The sequence below is a fragment of the Canis lupus genome, chromosome X, assembly GCF_048164855.1.
Source record: "Canis lupus baileyi chromosome X, mCanLup2.hap1, whole genome shotgun sequence".
Lineage (NCBI taxonomy): Eukaryota > Metazoa > Chordata > Mammalia > Carnivora > Canidae > Canis > Canis lupus.
Genome location: NC_132876.1, coordinates 82124592 through 82141789, shown reverse-complemented (window position 1 = coordinate 82141789; position 17198 = coordinate 82124592). Strand labels below are relative to the sequence as shown.

Below are 17198 nucleotides of genomic sequence, written 5' to 3'. Positions count from 1 at the left end.
TACAGGTAAGGAAACAGGCTGGGTCTAGTTAACTCTGTAAAGCCATGTGACTAGTAAAAGGCAAAAGTTTTGACTTTTGAATCCAGAAGGATCTCACATCCTACGCTTTTCTACTAAGCCATGACACCTCAAAGGCACCAGCATATGCCACAGCAAACTAGCCAACAGAGGACCACGCAGCTGAAACCACTCTCTTGATCTTATTTGCAATTAATTCTAGCATTATGATTGAAACATGCTTCTGAGAAGCATGCAACAAATCTGAGGATTTAGTGCTAGTCTCAAAAGATACATTGGGATTCACATAGGGTGGCTATGAATTTACCATCCTATAGCTTTATTCTCAGAATTTTCCCTCAGACTCATGGAAGACAAAGACATCTCATCAGTTGAAGTAAATGACTTCTAAGAATGCTTTATTCACACCTAAAAGGATCAGATCCAATTGTAGATCTGGATAGTATTTATCCATGTGCAGTGAACAGTGAGGGTGTGCATGAGCAATGTCCATGGGTAATATACTTACTTTTTTCAGTTAGATTTCATGTAAGATAGCCTATCTTCAAGTTCTCAGTAGACACCAAGGAGGCTGCATCCTTGGGATTAGGAGGGGAAATATCAAGTTAGGTGAGCAATTCTGAGAGAAACAGGGAGGCTCCAGGTGGCAAAACTCTAAATAGATTGTGAGCTGAGATCATTTGGACAAACCAAATTACTTAGGGACTTGGGACATATGTCATATCCCTGTCTTGGGTGCTCAGAAAAGAACCCAGGGTGAAATCTGGACACAAGTCCAACACTATCACCAGTCCTTGGAATTAGACCCATTCTCCTCCCTTGCCTTGGGTCTATCTGATCAAAAAAACAATTACACTTTTTTAATTTTTTTTATTCATGTTCTTGCCCAGCTTTTGGACACCCTGTATTTGCACAAACTGCTCAGATGTATTGGGAAATACAATTGTGTGATGTGCAGTTCACTGGCCTGATGGGTGGGGTGTTCAGGCTGGGATGGAATGCTGCTAGGGGGGTAAATGGAGAGGAGTCAAAGGAGTTGTTAGCTCACAGGTTAGTGAGCAACCAGTCTAGCAGTTGTTTCCTAGCCATGTTTCCCACGGCTTCATCCAGTTGTCGTTCCTTGGCAAACTTCATGACCTCTTGAAGAAGATCCCCTACACTGTACCCCTTCTCTGCCGCCTTAGCTGAAACTTCAGGAAGCTGTGGAGAGAGCAGAGGTATTTTGAGTCACATAATAATTTTGGAGAAGGGACCTGGATGGATTAAATGAAGCACTCCACCCCTGTCACCCCTGAACTCATCTTCCCACCCATGCTTCTAGGATTAGAGTAAAGCCTGACACAGATCCAGGACCGGAGGCTCCTGACAGGGCTTTCCCTTTTCCTTGCCCCCCCCCCCTTCAATGACAGATAAAAATGCCACAGGACTTTCTCTTTGAACTTTAGAAAACAAACTCTGGGATCATGTGTGTTCACCAAATACATCTTATAGGTGCTAGGTCCTTCAGTTAGTTTGTGATTATTGCTAGGTCAAGGTTAGGGGTTGCCATTTCCCAACTTCACTATGAAAAAAATATGAGATTGGAAGTAGGGACAATCTCCTGGTCCTGGACTGAAAATAATTTGGTTCAGGATCTTATTTAACTCCATGTAATGTAGAAAACACAGCTGTGGTGTGTGTGTGTGTGTGTGTGTGTGTGTGTGTGTGTGAGAGAGAGAGAGAGAGAGAGAGAGAGAGAGAGAAAGAAGAGAGAGAAGAGAGAACTTTTATGTTTATGAATGCTGGCCTTTATGAAACTGATTAGGGTGAAACAAGTGTGGTGCCTCGGGCAAAAAATTTAAGAAGGCAAGTACTCTTGGGGCACTTGCAGGACCCCTGAGTTTGGGGAGAAGTTCCCTTTTTTTTTTTCTTTCTCCAACCCCTTCAAACTCAAAATGTAAGACTTAAAAATTGCTCCCTGAGATGTGTTACCAAATAGTTTGTTGAAAGGGTCCTGTTAAAATGAGCTAACCTCTCTCCTTGTCTTGGTGGAAATGCACAGGCCTTGAGGTATCCAGATCCCCATTTAGTTCACGGTTAACCCCTTTTGTCTTTGTGTGAAGTGAAAGCAGTTTGTGAAGTGCATAGTAAGGAATAGGATTGGGAAAAAAATTGGACTGCTCCTGAACTCTAAGTACCATGCTGCCTCCCTCCCCCTGCCCATTCCAACCCTCTTTTCTTCTTGTGCTTGTTGCATTGCTTACCTTCTCCAGTTGTCCATCATCATCTCCCATGAAGTAGAGCATGGGAACGTTAAATTGGGAGGCTGCAATCCACTGCAGGACAGCCTGAAGCTGCTTCTGCAAGCTACTTGTTGAGCACTGATTATTAACTATGACTTCAGGTCCAGGAGAGTCCTGATGGTTCTGTGACATCGCACCATCTTGACTACACCTGGAGCCACCAACCTGGTAATTGGGGTTGTTTGCCAAGGCTGCTTGTTCCTCCAACTCAGCGAGGGCTGCCCCATTATTACTATACTTAGCCATGATAAGGCACAACTTCATCACAGATTCTACCAGTTGATCTATAAATTGGCGGTTCACTTGCTTCATCCCACTGATAAAGTCAAGTTCTTGATTGTCCTGGCATTGTTCTTCCCCTCTGTCAGACTTCTTGGACATGGAAGCTGCTTTGTTTGTCCTGGGCTCAGAACGCTTGTTCTCGCTTTCACATAGGTCATCACAGTTGAAGGGGCTCTCACTAAGCAGTTTCTGAATCAGCATTAGAACGATGTTTGACATATCCAGCTTCTGGGAGTCCAGCTGTTGATTGTCCTTTAGAGAGGTAGAGGGTCCAGGAGCTCCATGAGATTCTAGATGTTTCATTGAGAGTGCCTTGGCACTTTGTCCACTTCCACACTTTTCGTATTGGGCACTCTGAGTCATATAGCCTGTGGTAGAGCCAGGACAATCTTCTTCACATGCATCTTTGCCTTTGGCCTGCTGGGTCAGATGGTACTGGATCAGCGTAAGGGCAGACACAATCAAGTCCTTTGCCAGTGAGTCTGTGGAAGGGCTGATCTTTTCTCTTTTTTCCTCTTTATTGGCACATACTTTGCCAGGCATCTTGCCTTGGTTTCCTTGCTTTTGGTTCCACATGGTCAGGCTCTCCTTGAGGATGTGTTCACCGACTTTTTCAGCACTGGTCAATGACTTGCACTGCTCTGGTTTCATTTTGCCTTTGTCCTTCCCCTTCATCTCAGCTTTCACGGCTGAGAATTCAAGACTTTGGTTCTTGCATTTAGGGTCATGGGACCCCGCTTTCAAGGATGCGTATGACAGACTCTGACATTTAGTCTCCTTCTTCTCGCCAAGAAGAGCACTGACCAGACGCTTCAGCATAGCCTCCATGATATCTGCAGCATTTTGTTTTCCGTGGTTGAACAGATTCCTCTTGACAGCTGAGACAAAGTCTGAGTCAGTCATCAGGACCCCAGTGATATTATGCAGGTTCTTCAGGCAGGAATCAATCAAATCAGACACAATTTCTTTGGTGTGCTTTAACAACACCCTCTTCAGGACCACACAGGCCGGAATTGGCTTCCCAGAGCTATGTATTTTCAAGGTTTTCATAACAGAGACCATCATGTCAGATGCCACCTGATTTGCATAAACCATGAGCCCTTTGCTGATACAATCTGCAAATTCTTTGCTATCTCTTTGGCACATCTGTTTGTCTCCACTCTTGTTCTTGTTGGATAGTTCACTATACAGGAAGGTTTTCCGGCCACCTTCCTTACACTCCTCCCCAGTGCCTCGCATTTCTGCAGAGGTCAATTCCACAGCATCATGGGCCATTTCAGAAGCAATCTTGCTCACAGGGCTGCGAGGGCTGTTTTTCCCTTTGTCCCCAGGGGATGGGTAGATTGAATGATGAAGGCATTTGCTTCCACCTTCCAACTTCTCCTTGATTTCCTTACGGGCCATCTGGATTACCAGAGAAGATAGTCGGTTGACATAGAAAGAAAGGTCATCCATAGAACATTCGCCATCAGGGGAAATAACTGCCCTCTGACTGCTAGGAGATTTTGCTGGAGGAGTAGAAGGACTCTGATTATTGTTGGTGTTTTTGGCTGCTGTTATTTCGAGACGTAGACTTTGAGGTCCGTTGGCCATATAATCCATGTTCACTTGATCAGCATAGACGCTGTAGCAGTTCCCGGAGGGTATTTTGTGATATTCGCCATCTGTGTCTCCTACTTTATGTTTACAGCTAGAGGTTGAGGGGCTCAGTGCATGTTGGAAACCCAAGGCATACTTCTGGAGGTCATTGAGAAGCCAATTAAGGACACTTATGGGATCAGAGGGAGCTTGTTTGAAAAGGCACACGGATCCCTCTGTCTAAAAAAAGAAGAACACCTATCCATAAGAGTTTGGGTAGGGTACTTCTTTCTTTTATTTTATTTACTTATTTTATTTACAAAAAAATATTTTATCCCTAATTTTATTTATAAGATAGATCTTCTAAACTGCACAGATCAGGGACTAGGCCTTTAGAATTTGCATGGAACATAATATACAATTGCAATCATTAATACACATTTAAACACAAGTGGCAGCAGCAAAAGCTGAGTATATACATTTGTACACTTAACTATTTATATATCAATTTATTTGTTGATTTCATCTGTGTATGTGTTCTTATCTCAAAATGTATGTCAAAAATGTATCCTTATATCATTGTGTGCATATGCACATCAATATAGCAATTCATAAGTGTGAACATCTCAGTAGATGTGAGAATGTGTCAGTCTGTATTGTGCAATGTGAAAATGCCTATGTGTATGTTTGCCGTATATGTGTATGTCAGTGCACATGTGTATGTGTAAGCACGTGTAATAAATAATATGTTGACATCAATACCCACTGCCTACTGTATAAGCCAACATGTACATGTTAGTGTGTATATTTTGTTATGTGTGTGGGAATATAAACATAAGAGTGTGTATATCAGTGTGTCTGAGAATATGTAAATAAGCAATTGATTTGAAATGATGTGCATATATTTATGATATAAATCCAGTAGCATGTATCATGCAGCTATAAATGCATTTGTGTATATTAGAGCATACACTCACATATTAACATATATGCTCATTAACACATTAATGTATAATTAATGTATGAAATATTAATAAATGTGTATGTTAAAATATGAGTACATATAAATAAGTGAATGTATAATGACTGTGTAGTCTGTCAATTGGCTATCATTTGTTATGTTTATATGCTATGTCTGTGCTTGAGAATGTGTGTCAGTATCACACACACCGTGGCATTTGAGTTTGTGTGTGAGTACATGAGTGGGGATGTTCTTGCATTTGTGTCAATGTATGTATCAATGCATACAAAAATAAGTGACTATCATTTTGTTTAAGTTTCTATGTGTGTGTATCAACATGAAGTATATTTATAAGTGTGTATGCTTATAGCTGAGTCTATATGGTCACTGTGTTTTTATCAAATGTTATGGGTGTGTGAGTATACATTTATGCATGGTGTGCATGGATATATACATGGATGTTTATGTGTGTCATACATGAGCATGTCAAGGTATCTGATTGTATAACTGTGTATCTTTGTGTATGTGTGTAAGTCATTGTTTAAGAATTAAGTTTGTTATATTAGTGCTTGTGTATATTTGTCAATGTCATGTGTAGCCAGACAGGAGTATGCTTTTGCTTGTATAAATTATTTTTTGTTAATATGTATAAATGTATATATCAATGTGTGTGTCACTTTGTGTAGATTTATATGCCTATGACTGTGTATGCACAAGTCTGGATATGTGTATCTGTACTGTACACATCTTCTACTTGGCACTTAGTGCCAATCCCCTCTTTGCCCCTTCCATTGCTTCATCTCCGGTCTTTTCACAGAATTCCTGGAAACATAAGGTCAACAATAAGGTCAACTTTTTGCAAATAGGCTTGATACAATCAAGGAGATCTGCCTTGTGTGCAGGAAATATGGACTACTCTTAAAAATAAATACTAGTTATAATTTATTCCTTTCCTGAGACTCCAAAATGGAGTTGGCCACCCCCAACTGAACCCAAAACTATTTAGAGAATATTTTGTAACTGGCATTTCCTTCCTTAGGGGCCACTCTCATCATTCCAAATGTGTCCGGGGCCAGAAATTACATTTCTCATTATAGCATGAGTCCAAGAAGATAGAAAAAAGAAATATTTGGCTCTTTTGCACCAAAACAAAATATTCTGCTCCAATACCAGCCACTCCAGGCATGTAGGACTGCGAGGGTGACTTCTCATGTGCTTTAATGCCTACCCCAAATGAGGAGCCTAACAGATATAATCTAGAATACTTACACAAAACAAAAGGACTCTGTGTGGAACAGTGGCATGCAAGTCTAATTGGTTCTAACTTTATGGTACCCAATAGCCTAGGTAATCTCTTAGACAAGGGGGTAGGAACCAGGCAACTATAGTACTTGGTCATTGTGGATTCACTCTGCTCCATATCCTTATTCATTCTTCTTGGTTTCTGAGCAATGTAGGGCACTCAAGCCTATTATAAGCCAGCAAAGTACATTGCAAAGGATCTTGCTTATAAGCCCATATCTTCATTATGATAAGAAGAGCATTGAACTTACCGTGCCTCTAAACTTAGGACTATGTTCTTTAGAATGTCGTAGTAATAAAATTTATGGGCCTGTATGACAGTAGTTATCTTACTATCTCTGAACCAGAGTCAGACTCAATATTGGGCTCAGACTCAATATTGGGCTCTGAGAATTAGAAAGGGTGAGCTCAGAAGCTAACCATACCTTAGACTGGTCTTGCTTCTCAGTATCCTTGATCACAATAATCTCTTTTTCTTCCAGATTTCCCAAGTTTAAGTCACCTTCTGAACTGGAACCAGCAGCATCCTATGGAATTAAGGGGTAAGATTTTTATGTACAGTTGCTTTTTGAGACTTTCCTAGGCTACCACTTCAAAATGACTTCAAATGACTGTTATGTCTCTGATTATCCCTCTTCTTTCTGAAGGAGCAGTAGGACTGTAATACCAGCTAGTCTTTGAAGAATGATAAAGTTTCTACCACAAATTACTACTCTCCTTGCTCTAATCCCACTGAAGATATTGACAAAGTTGTCAGTCTCAGGAACTATATTTCATTAATCATCAAACTTTTAGACAGGTTTTTTTTAAATCTCACTTCTCTGATATACTATTTTCCATGCTGCTTTAATTCTTTCAGCCGTACCAACAACTTAAGTGGCTTCTAAAATGAGATTTGGTATCAAGAGTGACCGTAAATTCTGAACTAGGGATCCTGGCTTGCAAAATCAATGGCTTTCCATTTGAGGCTCCTCTACCTTTCCACTCTCTGCCACAAACTTTCCCTTTCCTCATGCTGTTACTGATAACCCTCTCGGCAGTTTTGCACTGATTCCAGATGAGGGAAACAGAGAATACTCACCTTGGAATCTTTATCTTCCACATTCAGGGTGGACACATCAACAAAGCATATCTGCATCAAATTAGAAGAGTAAATTTAGAAAAACTCTAAACACCTTAATCTCATTCTGGGAGATGACAATGCCTACCTTATAGGGTTCTATAAAGTAGAGGATTGATTGATATACTGCATGTAAAGCATTTAGCAGCGTGCCTGTACATAGTAAGTACTCCATAAAATGCTAATATAATTATTATTAGGCACATAGAAACTTAGCATTACTATATCTCCTAAATGAGAATGCCTATCTGTCAGAGAGAGGCCCAAAATATCATATCCACATTTATTAAGAAAACTGAGAAGAAAGGTGGCTTGCCCAACTGACACAAACTCAAAGGTGGAACTTTCTTTTTTTTTTTAATTTTTTATTTATTTATGATAGTCACAGAGAGAGAGAGAGAGAGGCAGAGACATAGGCAGAGGGAGAAGCAGGCTCCATGCACCGGGAGCCCGATGTGGGATTCGATCCCCGGTCTCCAGGATCGCGCCCTGGGCCAAGGGCAGGCGCTAAACCGCTGCGCCACCCAGGGATCCCAGGTGGAACTTTCATTAGAAGTTGATTCTCTGGGCTCCCAGTTTAGAGCACTTTCTGCTATAGTGTTCCCCAAATGTGGTATTTTTACTATTAATGATATAGGATATTTTAGGTGGTACATAAATAGATGTTTGTATTTAATAGGTACATTTGTTGTTTATTTGGAAAATACACCCTAAAACATCAAACCTGTGGCATTGTGGACACTAATGCTTAGGGTGATGGTAATTTTTAAATGTATTTGAATTTAAATTCATTTTTAAAAACATTGCAAAAACACATATTAAGTAAATAATAGTATAAGTGGCACTTGAACATGATAAAAATGTGAAGTACTACGCAAATCACTCAAAGTTTGGGAAGCAGAGCATGAAGCATTTTGCCCTCTTGAGGGAGTCCCACTTTAGTGTAACTTACTGGTAGCTAGGTGACATTGTGACTTCAGAAGTGTTAGGTAATAGGGGCTGGTAACTAGGCAACCACCACTCCTCCCTCCCACAGGCTCCCCCTTAGTCCTCCCTCCCCAGGTCCTTTATATCACATATGGTTCCGCCTCTCCCTTAATTCGTCCTTGTGTGATGTATAAAGCACACTGATCCCCCACAGACCTCATTGAGCTTGGTTGCTTAGAGACATCACAGTATCACTCTCCATTAGTCTATCCTGGGTTCCAGGATATTTATACTTATACACCAAACCTTTCTACTCCTTGGTAATTTTTTATCTTACCACTTTCCGGTCCTGATCTTGCTGTCCTGTTGGGCTGTAGAGATCTACCTTGCACACGCCCCTGCGGCTGTGTAACCAGTCAATATCATCAGACATCTGTAAACAGAAAGAAAAGAAATCCGAATATTTGTATATGGTTTTTAGAAACTAGCTGAGTTTGGATAAGAACCTCTGAAGGGCTTTCTGAAACCCATCTCTTGTCTCAATCAGGTTTAGGTTAGGAACTGTGGGGTGAGCAAAGAAGGAAGGACACTATGAAATGTTTGAGTTTGATAATCAAATCATTATCTTTTAACACGGTCCTTAGTCTCCTTTCATTTATACTCCTCACACCAAGTATTTGGAATCATGGGAGTATTGTATTAACTTGTGAGAAAGCCAGTCAGAAAAATGGCAGGCTGGGAAGCAAACTTAAAGATCTAGAGACTGTGAGGATAAAATTTAATGATTTGCTTCTACCCAACTCCACTAAATCTCATCTGTGTCTGCTCTTGTTTACTCACTCTTGAGTACCTCAAAGAATAAAGCTCACCTCATCCTCTTTAACTGAATTTTAGCTAACTCCAGTTCAATCAGAGTCTTTCTCATTACATTAAAGAAAGTAAAATTAGGTAAATATCCCTAATACTTATTACACAGGGCCATTGGAAAAGATTAGGGTCAATACCAGTACAGTGAATAAATAGTCCTTTTTTTATCAAAACATATAAGATTCCAACATATAGAATGAGTTTCTGAATGTTGAGAAAAGTCTAATAGCTATAAATATAACCAAGAGACAAATGTCTGAGGGAAGACCAGACCCTGATCCTATAGCCCAAGTTTAATTTTAATTTTGAAAGAAAAAAGAACCTCTGCCAACTACCTTTAGCCCCCTTGCCACCTCCAACCCTGGCCCGGAACTTAAAGTCTAAGGGAAATGGCAGAGCCACTAGCTAATTTTTGCTATGTAAGACCTCAGATCTATGTTCAGGAAGATACAGTTAAGAGCTCAGTAGAATTGTTTTGGAGCTTGAATTTGATTTCTTTTTAAAATTTAACAAGAGAGGTTTTTTTGCTAAGTTATTAGAGGGCTGTTGAATTCCTTTCCCCCAACTTCCTTCAAAATGGACACCCCTTTTAACCTCTAGTTCCTTCTCTGTCTCCCTTCTTCCTTTCCCCTCCCTCTCTCTCTCCTTTCCTCCTCCTTCTCTCTCTCCCTCTTTTTCCCCTTCCGCCTTACTCCTCCCTTCCTCCCTCTCCCCTGCCCTCCTCCCTCCTCCTTCCCTCCTCCCCTCCCTCTCTCTCCCTCTCAACATTTTTATGACATCAATCCTCTGGTTATCTTTTCACATGATAATATTACATTTCTATTCTTTGTCATTCCCCTGACACAGATCTTTTTGGGTCCTCACTTCCCTGAAACCCATCCCTGAAAAGGTTTTAGGAAAGGCCTTCCCACACCCGCTCAGAAGAGGGAGTTTCTTAAAAACAAACAAACAAACAAACAAACAAACAAACAAACAAAGCTAAGAGATGACTAGCGTAGAAAAAAAGAAGGGGAGTCATAGAGGTACTTCATATGATTTGGATACAGCCTCAGTCCAAATCCTAAAGAATGAAAAAAATTGTGGACTCATTACCTTGATAATGAAGCTATTTTAGGCTTTTGGCTGAAATTGTGCCACCCAGAAGGGAGATGTGCCCCTTTAGATGGAACTGGGCAGTGCCAAGTTCTTGGGCACCTGCAGCTGGCTGCCACCCCCGTCAGCAGTTGGACGAGACTGATGGGCCAGGCTTTTCCCTGCTGCCTCTGACCCTGGGGTATGACAACATGGTTGGTTGGGTCACAATGCCTGAAACTAGCAACCTCAGCAAAGGCGTGGCAGTCTGGCAAACTCAGTTGCCCTTCACATCAAAAGCACTCAGGCTGTCTACTGTACAACAACCTTTTTCTAGGAGGGCACACATATTTATTTCACATTTTGTCCAATTTATAATCCCTTCAGACTTCCTTTCTCTTTCCTCTTCTTGTTTCCAGAACAATCTAATCATATTAGTTACCAGTTTGGTGGGGGTCTGTATTTTTCACATACAGAATCACCACTAGCCTTTATGAATAATACAGTATTAACTTTCACATCTTGTCTTATTTCTCTTTGGGTTTCCCACTAGAGATTCAGAGTTATGTGGCAAGAGATCTTTGGATTTACGTAGAAACAGAAAAAATGGCTAAGTCCTGTCTGGTTATCCTGAGAGTAAAAATAGAAAGTTGGGAGGCTGCCTTAATAGTTTGTGGTTTCACCTCACTATCAAGACACCCCCTTAGCTAGTCAAAAAGAAGTCAGAAGATGCCCTTACCTTTGTAGTAGCAGAGTAGGCTATTCTGTAGAAGCTTGGAATGATTTCTTTTTTGTTAATTGGGATGCTGTGATGACCCCTCCAGTCTGACCCAAGATGTTACTTCTTTCCTCAACCCTCCATACTCTCCTAAAGCCTTCCCTGCCAGCTGACACCAGAATTTCTACTTCATGACATCGCTGTTTCTATAGAGAACAGTGACAACATAAAGTTGGGGGCTCCATTCTTAGGATTCTGCAAGCTCTAACTTTCATCATGAGACATAATTATCCCAGAAAAAAGGCCAGTCTACCTGGGATATGGTCAGCTTGCACAGACTTTTTTAAGCTATGAAAGGACCTGAGCCCGGCTTATTCTTTTTCATTATATGGCCAGTGCTGGGTTGCAGGCTACCATATTCTTTAGAGGATTTCTGTTAGACTTTGAGATGCCTTTAGTTTAGCCCCAGTTTGGAAACATTAACCCATCATCAAATGGCTCACATTGTGCCCAAGACTTGTCTTATCTTCTTCTTGCCCTTTTCCCACATGTTTCCACTTTAACCTCATGTGTGTGAATAAATGTATCTGAATTAAAAATAAGCTGGGATGATATCCCAAATAATAGAGTTTTGTATTCTTGGTCTACTTCAATTTCTTCCTTTCCTTGTTACCCCTGAGACTGCATATCTTATCCCCACTCTACAGTTTTGATCTTGTTAGTTCATGGCATCAAAGAGAAATAGAGCTATACATTTGTTGAAAGTGGCAAGACAGATTTTATTCAGGCTACTGCAGTAAGGAAGAGTCTTCAAAGGAACAAAGCTCAGATCCACTGAAACAAGAAGCAGAAGGTGTTTTAAATGCTGGGGTGTGCTAAAGGAAAAAATGCTCAGGGGAAGTGTGTGTGTGTGTGTGTGTGTGTGTGTGTGTGTGTGTGTTGGCGGGGGAGGTGTGATCAGTGCGATTAGGGCAACTGTGTGTGCTAACTGGTATCAAAGTTAGGTTCCTACCCTTTCATAGAGATTAGGAAACAAGGGTCCTTCTTTCTTGATGATTACATTTCAAAGGGATGGCTCCCAGGTCCTTGAGAAAAATATTTCTGGGTTGTAGAAGATAGCTCTCAAAGGAACAGAGAAAGGATTTACAATGACAGGTTTTCTAAAGTAAATGTTCTAAGAAAAGGGAGGTCAGGGGCCTATAATCAGGTTTTGGCTGACACAAACAGTAAATTCTTCTGTCAGGGTTGAACTTTCTTAGGCAGGCCTTTAAAGGAGGTTGGGGTCATCATCCTAGGGACGTGGCCTTGAGCTGACAGAAACTGTTAGTGTTTGTTCAAGTCTCTTAATGTACGGAATGGATGATATATTTTTAAAAGATTTTATTTATTTTTCTGAGAGAAAGAGAGAGAGCAGAAGCAAGGGAAGAGACAAAGGGAGAGAGAGCAGACAAGACTCCCTGCTGAGGAGGGAGTCTGACATGGGGCTCAATCCCAGGACTCAGAACCCAGGACCCAGGACTCTGGGATCATGACCTGAGCCAAAGGCTGACGCTTAACCAACTGAGCCACCCAGGCACCCCAGGAATGGATGATATCGTTTGTGCCCAAAGTTGCAGTTGTTATAAGCCAAGGTTAAGGCCTAGTTGAGAAGTCTCAGAGGAGCCTGACTATATCAAATCATCATGTTGTATACCTTAAATATATACAACTTATTTTTTAAAAAAGTACATTTTGGTCAGGACGCCTGGGTGGATCAGTGGTTGAGCATCTGCTTTTGGCTCAGGGCATGATCCTGGCTGGGGTCCCAGGATCGAGTCCCACATCAGGCTCCCTACAGGGAGCCTGCTTCTCCCTCTGCCTATGTCTCTGCCTCTCTCTCTATGTCTCTCATGAATAAATAAACGAAATCTTTAAAAAATACATTTTGGTCAAAGAGAGAGGCTTTGTTGGTGGTGATGAGCTAAAATCTGAAGTACAAGACTTGCTTTTCCTATATCACCTTTTTGTTGAGAACTTTTGATGATTATAGAAAAAGCTGGAGCTCCTGTGTCTGGCTCATGTCTGCAGAATAAAAAGCAAAGGAAGAAAACATGTATTTATTCTCCAAGCAGAAGAATGTATATCCCTAAGATTAAAAAACAAAAAGTCTCTATGTCTCCCAGCCCAGAAGGAAACAACTATGATCTGGGCCTGGAAAATATCTTACCAAATCCCCTGAATGACAAAAAGAGAACTATTACAGATGATTAGAGCCCTGTCCCATGGCACCCCAATCCTGTCATCCTGGAGGCTAACCAGGAGCAAACAAGAGCAGCATTTGGCTGGGAAACCAACAACAAAAATGTGAGGAGTCTCAGTCAGAGGTTACAGTGTATCTTCTGCCTCATCTTTCTTGGGGGCTGCTGATTTTCAGACCAGCTTACACTGACTAGAGGTGAGAACAGATGGGTGAGGGAGAAGGATGTTCAAAGAGTCAAAAGAAGGAGTATGCTATGTTAGTGTGTGAATATGTGTGAAGTTCTATGCACTTAGATTAGCCTTTAAGGGCCAAACATAGAGACGTTAAACATAGAAGCTTTATTGTCTTTTCTTTTTTTCTGAACCATTGTCAACCGTTTTCTAACTTTGTTTATTCTACTCGAACATCTCTTCCATACAAACTTGCGAGTAATTGTACAAATCAACACTTTAAACTATGCTTTCAGTTTACATTTGGTTTGAAAGGGCTATTTAAGATAATAAAAATGGGACCTGTGTAATTGTTATGAATAATAGCAAATTGAAATTTAAATGAGTTGAACTATCAGTCTTCATGAAATCAATGTCTGTCTGTTAGTCTCACCAAATATCTTCTAGTCTCAGATTAGGCAGCCTAATTTAGTTTATGAGATGACACTACTACCATTTGGAAAATGCATGGTGATACCAGTGATTAACAGACATTATTTATTGTGGCCCAACACAAATGGGAACTTCACTTCTCCCTGCCCCCCGAATTATTTTCCAGACATGAAAATACACAATGTCATTTAGAGCAGCTTCAGGCAACCATACTGAAGTGAAAAATCATGGCAATGGTGCTGCACAATTACTTCTGTTAAGTATTTATGTTATGTTTGTATTGTGCATATCTGTCTGGCCTTTTCTATGAGTGATTGAAGCAGTGGAGGGAGAAAATAAAGGACTTTAAAATGCTATTAATATTCTCGTTTTTTATTCTAGAGGGAAGCTGTTAAAGAAAAGGGATCTCTTAGATAATGTTGGGGTTTCCTGTTTGGAAGAGGCTTAATTAGGCAGCTAAGATCTGTTCTATTGCCTTGTTGTAGAAAATGACTTAATAGCTATTTGTGAAAGGTGGGCTTGGCGTGGCAGTGGCCATTTCTGGTCAGGCTCCTCCCTCTTATAATTGGGAAATTTCCCTCCTCTGATTTCCTAGAACATTTGCTTCTTGTCTGTATAATTCATCTGACATTTACTAGATCCGGTCTTGTAGAGTTAATTAACTTTTCCTATCCCTGGATCACCTGCGTTGAAAGCCTGACGGGCAGTTCCTGCGTCTCTCATCGAATCTGCCTGCAATACTGGGCACACGGCTGGGCTCAGGGAGCAAATAATAACGTCTTTGGAATTTCAGGCAGCCAACAGTTCAGAAGCCGCGGAGTCCTGGGATCTGTAATAATATTTCAGTGGGCAGTCTGCTTCTGAGAGACGCAATTCCCACACTGAAAATCTGTTCAGTACTGTTTTACCTGCATCATCTCATTTGATTGTCATACGGCCTTAAGAAACGGATACTATTGTAAACCCGATTTTGTCAATGCGCGGCCCTTTGGCGGAGAGGTTGGGAGAGCCGGCTAGATGAGGCTCTCCCCACTTCCATTATTTTGGAGGTGGGTGTGCGCGCGCGGGGAGTGGCACCCCTTTTCTTTCTTCTGGGCTCCCAAGAGGCAGAAGAGAAATTTCCCTCGAGAAAAAGAAAAGGCTAAGGGGTGGGGGTAGGGGGTACCTACTCTGATCTTTTGGCCCCATCTGGTGGTTTCGAGTGTGACCGAGCAAAGCGTCGATCCGCTACCTCCCCCTGCTGGTGAGAACGGTGGGGTCGGACCGGCTGGCTCCGGGACCCATTTGCTGAGGCGGCATTTTCTGCAGCCGGTCGCTCTGAAGCGGTCAGTCACTTCTCCGGCCCCCTCTCCGTGTTTTGCTTTGTGCCTCCTTTTGTTTGTTTCCCGCTACTTGGGGAGAGTCCCTTTGACAAAGCGAGGCGTTGGTTTCAAGCTGGCTAGGGCTCGCGCGAGGTACAACTTCATTTCCTAGGCGCTCACAGGGCCTTTTGCCTTACGGATGTAAGTCTATAAACGAATTTTCTGGTCAGAGCTGTGGAGAGGTAGCTGAGGAAAGTAGGCTATGAGTCGGATTTTGTCTTTGTTGTTGTTGTTTTCCTTTGAAACCAACAAACGTCTGGAACGTCTGACGAAAGTATATACTTTCTAATACTATACTAAGTATAGCATTAACTGGCGACAGAGTTTTTAATCTTTGTCAGTGAATTGCACGTTTTAAACCAAGACTCTTGGAGGAGAGGAAGGGGATCTGGAAGCCTGTGTAGCCGAGTTCCCCCATAGCATTGGTGGGCGTTCCTCCCTCCCCCTCCCCCCGCCACCGGTTAAGGATGTTAAAATGAAGTGAAGACTGGTCTAGTCCTTTTTTTTTTTTAAAGATTTTATTTATTTACTCATGAGGGACACAGAGACCTAGGCAGAGGAAGAAGCAGGCTCCATGCAGGGGGCCTGACGCGAGACTTGATCCCGACTCCCCAGAATCACACCTTGAGCTGAAGGCGGCGCTAAACCGCTGAGCCACCCGGGCTGCCCTGGCCTAGTCCTCCGCGTGGTCACGTCCTTGCCCCGTGGGGGGTGTCAGGCAGAGACGTGTGCCTGTTGCTCTCAAATCTAGAGGGTGAATGGGGGTAATGAGTTCATGTGGCCACTAGGAGGTCGCAGCTGCTCGGAAAACGTGTTTCGCTCAGGGCACGAGATCCTCCGTTACCGAAGCCCGTTTTTGCCAAGGTGGTCCGCAAATGAAAAGGGGAATTGGTGAGTCCTCCCTCATAGAGTCACTCCCCACCCACAAAACCGCACTTTTTGTGTGTGTGTTATAGTTATTGATACATTTCCTTCAAAAAAGTTGTTTATAGGTTCAAGGAAAGCAAGTGCCTTTTCTTTTCTTTTTTTTTAATATATATATATTTTTTATTTATTTATGATAGTCATACAGAGAGAGAGAGAGAGGCAGAGACACAGGCAGAGGGAGAAGCAGGCTCCATGCACCGGGAGCCCGACGTGGGATTCGATCCCGGGTCTCCAGGATCGCGCCCTGGGCCAAAGGCAGGCGCCAAACTGCTGCGCCACCCAGGGATCCCCAGCAAGTGCCTTTTCTTTTTTTTTTTTTTTTTGCAAGTGCCTTTTCTATTTCGTTATGAGCTTGGCTTTCCAAATGCTTGAGGAGAATGATTGTGTTTTACTGATTTCCATTTACCCTGCAAAGGATAGCACTAGGTTAATCTATGTTAGTGGTTGTTCAAGAAATTGCCATGCTCAGAATCATATAGAAGTGTTTGGCCATAGCTAAAAATGTTCAATCACCTAGGTCCAAAATGCCTGGCTTTTTGCAGTAACTTCCTCGCTGGTTCCACCAAATCTTTTCTTGCTACTCTTAAACAGATTTTTTTTGAAAGAACCAATATATCTCATTAACTAGTTATTTTAAAAACAGCTTTATTGAAATATAATTCAAATACCACATAATTCACCTAAAGTGTATAACTCAATGATTCTTAGTATATTCACAGAGTTGAGGAACTATCACCATAATCAGTTTCAGAACATTTTAATCACGGAAAAAGAAACCTCATACTCTTTATCACACTCCAGCTCCCCGAACCCTATGCTTACCCGGCCTTAGGCAATCACTAACTTGCTTTGTCTCCATAGAGCTGCCTATTTTGGACATTTCGTATAAATGGAATCATTCGGTAGGTGGTCTTTTGTGACTGACTTCTTTCACTTGGCATAA

The 17198-nt window shown here is 41.8% G+C and overlaps 2 protein-coding genes across 3 annotated transcripts in view; one reads left to right on the top strand and one right to left on the bottom strand.

Moving 5' to 3' along the window:
* Nucleotides 1–877: 877 nt before the first annotated feature.
* AKAP4 (A-kinase anchoring protein 4) lies at nt 878–11307 on the bottom strand. Of its 2 annotated transcripts, none has more exons than XM_072815211.1 (6): nt 11148–11307; nt 8808–8903; nt 7505–7555; nt 6849–6950; nt 2262–4400; nt 878–1218 (listed from the first exon to the last, which is right to left on the bottom strand). In XM_072815211.1, the coding sequence occupies exons 2-6, from the start codon at nt 8901–8903 to the stop codon at nt 1063–1065; spliced, it is 2544 nt and encodes an 847-aa protein (XP_072671312.1). In that variant the 5' UTR covers nt 11148–11307; the 3' UTR covers nt 878–1062. The 2 variants fall into 2 exon arrangements, with proteins under 2 accessions (XP_072671312.1, XP_072671313.1); XM_072815212.1 differs by lacking the exon at nt 11148–11307 and adding an exon at nt 10430–10587.
* A 3923-nt stretch (nt 11308–15230) lies between these two features.
* The window catches only part of CCNB3 (cyclin B3), a 90055-nt gene continuing 88087 nt past the window's right edge, over nt 15231–17198 (top strand). The window contains exon 1 of the mRNA XM_072816707.1: nt 15231–15292. The gene's annotated coding sequence lies outside the window, so the exon portion shown is untranslated. The remainder of the gene's footprint in view (nt 15293–17198) is intronic.

What these genes read in the sequence shown, in the direction of transcription:
- AKAP4 (XM_072815211.1), bottom strand. Translation starts at nt 8,903, where the DNA reads ATGTCTGATGATATTGACTGGTTACACAGCCGCAGGGGCGTGTGCAAG. An exon ending in AAGATCAGGACCGGAAAGTG is followed by an intron (nt 7,556 to 8,807) that starts GTAAGATAAAAA and finishes AATTTGATGCAG; the next exon opens with ATATGCTTTGTTGATGTGTC. An exon ending in AGAAGCAAGACCAGTCTAAG is followed by an intron (nt 4,401 to 6,848) that starts GTATGGTTAGCT and finishes TTCTTTTTTTAG; the next exon opens with ACAGAGGGATCCGTGTGCCT.